The sequence below is a fragment of the Harpia harpyja genome, chromosome 2, assembly GCF_026419915.1.
Source record: "Harpia harpyja isolate bHarHar1 chromosome 2, bHarHar1 primary haplotype, whole genome shotgun sequence".
In the NCBI taxonomy this organism is placed as follows: Eukaryota; Metazoa; Chordata; class Aves; order Accipitriformes; family Accipitridae; genus Harpia; species Harpia harpyja.
Window position 1 is genome coordinate 42,598,887 of NC_068941.1, and position 6,000 is coordinate 42,604,886.

Here is a 6,000-nt window from a genome sequence, read left to right on the forward strand (position 1 = left end):
CAATCCACCAATAGCTTCCTCAAACATTGCTGAAACTACAGAAACAGGATGAAGATACTACATAAAAACAGCAGTCAAAAGTAGATGGAAAAGTAGAAAGAACTATAATAGAAGGAAGAAGTAAGTAAACCACCCAAGTAATCAAATTCAATATGCAAGAGATTCAGTTTTGTTCCTCAAAAGAAACTGAGTGATCAATTTTTCTTGACAGTCTACTTCAATGTGGAAAAATGATAATAAATACATCAGACAGCCATAAGAGAACTGATAAAGCCACCTGAGTATGAAAAACCCCTCAAAGTATAATCTGGTTTTCAACATGACAAAGAATTGTGGAAATGAAATCCATCCAGATAAATGGGAGCCATCACTACACGCACCATTTACTACTACTTCAGTTTCCAGAAAATTGCTGCATAAACTTCTTTGATCCTCCAGATGAGTATTTACTCAGTTGAATAAAATAAACACATTAAAGATAAATATAAATTTTTCAAGGAAATCACATAAAGCCCCTGACTGTCAAGCAGAGTTACAAATACAACCTGTTCTTAAAGAAAATCTGACTACAACAGAGGGCCAATAAAAACAAGGAGGTAGTTTTAAGTGGTTTCAAGCGGAGCCACACTGGCCCCACAACAACCATCACACTGAATTCCTAGGAATTAGCAGCAAAATACTGTGTTCTAAGAATATCTAATTTACAATTACAAAGAAATTTTTACACTAGCAAGTTGCCACCTAAAATGACCCTCACTATGCAGCAGAAACAAGACAACTCCTTATGTCTACATTTAGTAAATAAATCGAGTCCAATTGTAATTTTGAAGTTAATAATCATTTAGCTAATAAATAAATACCAATTATGAAAAAAATAAATCCTTAAGCACATGCTTACCCTTTGTAACACAAGTAGTCCCACTGATTTAATAACTGGTCATAGACATCTTCAGTATCACCTTGAAGCAATAGCTACAGCACCCACGTGTGCAGCCAAGTAACACTGTAATCCATTCTACTGCAAAACTTCTTGGCTATTTAGCAGTTTTACAAGTAGAGGACAGAATTTTTATTTGTAGAGTGCGTGAGTGAAAAATCTCCCTCTCTCCTGACCAAAGATTACTTGGCATACGAACAGCAATATCTCATTCTCATACTCCAGGGAGTTTTAACCTGCCTCTAGCTAAAAGCTATACAATCTTTAGATTGCAGCAGAGTGTAAAAATCACTCTAATTAAATCAAGTAGGAACTGGTTTGACCAGTGTTACTGATCCCCCAAATACTTAAAATCAATCAAGAAAAGTCAGGGGTTGGTACTTAGCTGTACCTCAACTTGTGCTAATTTTTAAAATAAGTTTTGCAACTGAACAACTGAAAAGGAAACTTCAAGTAAGCTACAAGAAGAACCTGGACTGTTGTGAGTGCAAACTCCTACAGAATACTGTTTCAGGGCACTTTTAGGAAAAAAAAAAAAAAAATTTCTCCTGGCTTTGCATTTGTTCTAAGATGTAGTGACTGTATTTTAGAGCATGCCAAATTGCATCACAAACCAGTTGAAGCCTGAGGCAGCTGCATTTCTGATATATGTGAACAGAATCTAGTTTGTGTTGTCACATATACATATACTTATTTACATCAGTTTTGATTCTATGCCATATGATCTACCTTTTACACTATCGTGCTCCCATTGTTGGACCCTGGTGGCCCTTCAGGGCCCAGCTGCATTATGCTGTAACAAACCTCTTAGGGAAGACTGACAGCATAGCAGGTTTCTTTCCAGTCCTGACAAAGATAAAGCAAAGCGATGGTAATCTCTGCGTGTCGATGCGCTTCACACGCACACCATGCAAATTTGACAGAAGGCAGCATAACAGCACGAGATTTTAGTATATTAGTGCCAAGTCCATTTTGTCACAAACTGGTGCCCTAAAGCCTCTAAATGTCAGGTAAGCTGGGAAGGGGTAGAAAGTGATTTCTTCTCTCACACAGAGCAGATAATTTCCTGTACTGTGCACAAAGTCTGATTGGTTTCCTGTCAGAATAGCCGGGTCTCCGAGTCTTTTGATCACTTTCCTCTGGCCCTTCACAGTTACTCTGATTAGAGATTGATCCCCATGCTGCTCTTTGATCAGCAGCTCCAGCAGTCCACAGGTGCCATATATCATCACATTAGCAGGCCACAGCAGTATTAATCTCCCCCTGCTAAACTTGCTGGTGCACTGCATATTCTACCCATTCACAGAGCACTTGCAAGAGCTCTCTGAAACTTTGCTTTCTATTAAAAGATATGACGTAGAATACTTTTATCTGGGGAGTCCCAAGTTCAAAGTTGAGAGAATTGAATTAGCCTCGAATCTGCGTTTCTGCTTTATTTCATTACAGTTCAGAGAGTTTTGAGAGCTCCCGGCTTGGCCTTTTGTGTTGGTTTGTGCCCAGGGAGAAAGCTTGTTCTAACTGACATGCAAAGTACTAAATTTTTCAACCCCCCCCCACCCCGTACATTAAGCACCAGGGTTTCCATGAATGTATGCTAACAGCCTTAAATTTAGATATTCTACACTAAGTGTGGTTTCATGCAGTATATAACGTTTCAGTTTGTAAAATATTCTTTAAAATGACTTCATAATAGCAGATCAAGAGGAAAGGCGCTTAAAAATCTGAATAATGTAAATCATATGGAGTTCAGAGGCTAAGCAAATTACACACCCCGAAGCTGCCCTTGCTGTATGAAAGGAGTCTTTCTCCAGCTCTGCGCAGCCCCAGCCCAAGGGAACTTGCATTTGAGAGTTTTCTAAACATTTCAGGTACACTTGAAAGTTGAAAGTAATTCTCATTTCCTATGCAGGATTAGCTCGTTTCCAGCCCGTACAAAATACTACTCATTCACGCACAGACACAAAAACCCACCCCCCCACCCCGAGAGCTAAGCATTTAGGTTACAAAGGTGCGCGGGTCGTTGCTTTTTTTTTTGGGGGGGGGGGGGGGGGTGAGTGGGGGAACACTTTGCACCTCCGACAGCAGAGGAGGGAGCCTCCGAGCCGGCGCTGGGCTCCCTCCCGGCCGCCTAACCGCTGCCCTTTTACCCACCGCGCTCCCCCGAAGGCGGCGGGCGAACACCCAGCTGCCGAGCCCCGCTCAGCCCGGACCGGCCGCGAAGCTCCCCCCCCCGCCCCCAACTCCCTCCACCCGCCACCCCTCCGCGGCGCCGGGCAGCCCCGCAGGCGAGAGAGCCCAGCCCCGCTCCGCTCCGCGCCGGCCGGGCGCCCGGCCCCGCCTTGCCCCTGCCCCGGGCTGCGCGGCGGCGGCGGGAGCTGCCTCTCCTTACCGTTCTGCTCCTTGGCGCCGGAGAAGGCGAACTTGCTGCTGAGGTCGGACTCGGCGGCGGCCCCCTGCCTCCGGCCGGCCAGGGCAGATGTCAGCAGGAGCAGCCCGAGGAGGAGCATTGGGCCGGCGGGGCGAGGGGCTGCGGCACAGCAGGCACTGGCGGCGCGGCACCGAGGCCCGGGCGTCTCTCAGCAGCGCCCGGCGCGGGCTGCGCCGCTGGGGAGAAGGCAGCACTGAGCCTGCTCTGGCAGCAGAGAATTGCAGGGTAGTTTCCACATAATCCCATCCAAAACTTTTTCCTAGAGCCCTTTTCTGTGTCTCCAGGTTTTGTTTTTCTTTGGCTTTTTTTTTCTCTCCCCCTCTCTTAAAAAAAAAAAAAAAAAAAAAAAGAAAGGATCAAAGCAAAATCTGGACCCAGACCAGCTTCCCAAGGACTAAACAATCCGGGGCCGTGCCGGGCGGGGGCCGGAGGAGCCGGGGCTGGTGAGGGCGCGGGGCACGCAGAGGGGCCGGGAAAGGCGGGGGCGAGCGGGGCCGCTACTGCTGCCGCGGAGGAGCGCGCACCTGTCAGCCGGCAGCCAGCGGCAGGGCGGGGGGGGCTGGTGTGAGGGGCGGGCCGGCGGGGCGGGCAGGAGGCAGGCGGGTAGGCCGGCCGCGCTCCCACAGAAATAGCTTCCTCGCCCTCAGCTCAGCGGCCGCGCTGCCAAAGTCGGGCCGCGTCTCTCGGCTTCCCCCCGCCCGGCGCCCCGCCAACAGCTCGGCGTCCCCTCAGGGCGAGGGCGGCACCTGGCGCGGCCGTTTACGCCCCGGGAAGTTGTCGGGTGGGGAAGGAGGAGGCGAGCGGGGCCGCCTGCGCCGCTGTCCCCCTCTCTGACGGCCAAATGGCGGCGCAACAGGTGCTGGGGCGGCGGTACGCGGGCTGCCTCTGCCCCACGCGGGGAGGGAACCTCCCCGCGTGGGGCAGAGGCAGCCCGCGTACCGCCGCCCCAGCCCCCGGCTTGCCTGACGAAGAGGGGACTCCCCACACACACACACGGTGAGGAACCGAGGTCACCGTGGTACGGGGCCAATTTCAGGGTTTGGTAATTAGGGTGAGACGTTGTGCTGACTTCACCGGTATTTGTTTACCGGGTTGTTATTGTGGTAATGGGGTTCGTGCTTGAAAATGTGATGCTTAGTTAAACGTTTTGTCTGAAGCGTGCCCTTGATACCGGGAACTAAAACAGGGAGAGGAGGTTTTAAAAAGGCTCTGGGTGCAGATTATTTTTCTTGTGAGAGAACTTGCTGTTTTGGCTACCCTGAAATGAGACCTCTGGCATTTACATAAACAGATGGAAACAGAGATTCAACTTTTTATAACTGTCCCCCTCTTGCTGGAATGCCGTGCGGTACTCGGTGCGTAAAGCAGGCAGGGTTGGATTTCCTTTTGCTGCTTCACCAGAAATCAGAACTGCATTTATGGCAAGGAGTATCCCCCCGTTAACCTTGGTGAGGACTAAAAGGGCTGGTGACGTTCGGCGCCCGTTAAAACAGTGCTGTGTTCAAACTTCTCTGCTAGAGCTGGCATTTCTAGTTCGCTTGGAAGAGGGTTTGAACCGTGACTGCTTGATGGGCAACCAGACTGAACGCTGACTAGATACTGGGCGGACAAAAGAAGCAGGAGGGAGGACAAGTCTTTTTCCCTTGAATGAGAAGTTTGGGGAGAGTTTTTTTTTAATGGTGACTTCAGCCCCCATAGCTCTGAGGTGGTTTTGGGGACGGGTGGAAAGACCTGTATAGCCGTGGTCTCACTCGCTGTCTGTGCGAGATACACAGGAGAGGAATGGAGTCTGCACTGCTGGAGTCCTGAGCACACGCTGTATAGATTTCTTATCCTTTGACCCAGCTCTTTCCATTATATAACTGAGCTGTTTCTTCGCCTCAGCCAAAGTAACCCTTGAGACAGTGATAAACATCCCCTCTGTTCCTAATAAGTGACATATTTCTAGTAGCAACTGAAAGCTGTCCAGCCAAGCTGGGCTGTCTTCTGAAAGGCAGACTTGGAGCATACCATAAATAGCAACCCTTCCCTTACAGAGCATGAAGAAAGAAATGTGCTGCACAAAGCAGACCATGTAGTTACTTTTACTATTGTTACCATTATTAATTATTATTTTGGGGCTTCACTGTTGTTATTTTTAAACGGAAATAAAAATAACATGTACTGCTTTCCAGGTCTTCTACCTTGATGATTACAAGCAGTGGGTTTTTTTAATCGAATGAATGAAGTATTGCACTGTAACTGAACCTTCATTGCCTGAGGATTTTGTGGGATTCTTTGTATTTTGGGGAACTGATGACAAGCTCCCTCTGAAAAACACGGACCTAATGTCTCACACTGTGTACATGAAAAGTAAAGCATCCTACGTCTCCCATAGCTTTGAAAATCTAGGCTGCATCAGGCCAGTGTTTCATCTGGCATCCTGGCTCTGACTTTTCAAAGGAAAATGCAAGAACCCACATAGTGGATGAATACGGAATAACACTGCCTGGGGAGGAAGCTTTCGTTCTAAACCTCCTGTAATTAAAGGTCAGGGTATATTTTCGATCATTAAGGCTCCACTTCTTTTCAAAAATGCTTTTGTTGTTAATCCCATCCAAAATATTGTGTGTGGTAATCCCTATTCTTATAAACG

General features: G+C 48.0%; 1 protein-coding gene across 1 annotated transcript in view; it reads right to left on the minus strand.

The window, feature by feature from the left end:
- PDGFC (platelet derived growth factor C) overlaps positions 1-3,899 on the minus strand; it is a 142,153-nt gene extending 138,254 nt beyond the window's left edge. Inside the window, exon 1 of the mRNA XM_052777972.1 lies at positions 3,327-3,899. Within this exon, the coding sequence (XP_052633932.1) occupies positions 3,327-3,444 (118 nt within the window). The 5' untranslated portion in view covers positions 3,445-3,899. The remainder of the gene's footprint in view (positions 1-3,326) is intronic.
- Between the last annotated feature and the right edge of the window lie 2,101 nt (positions 3,900-6,000).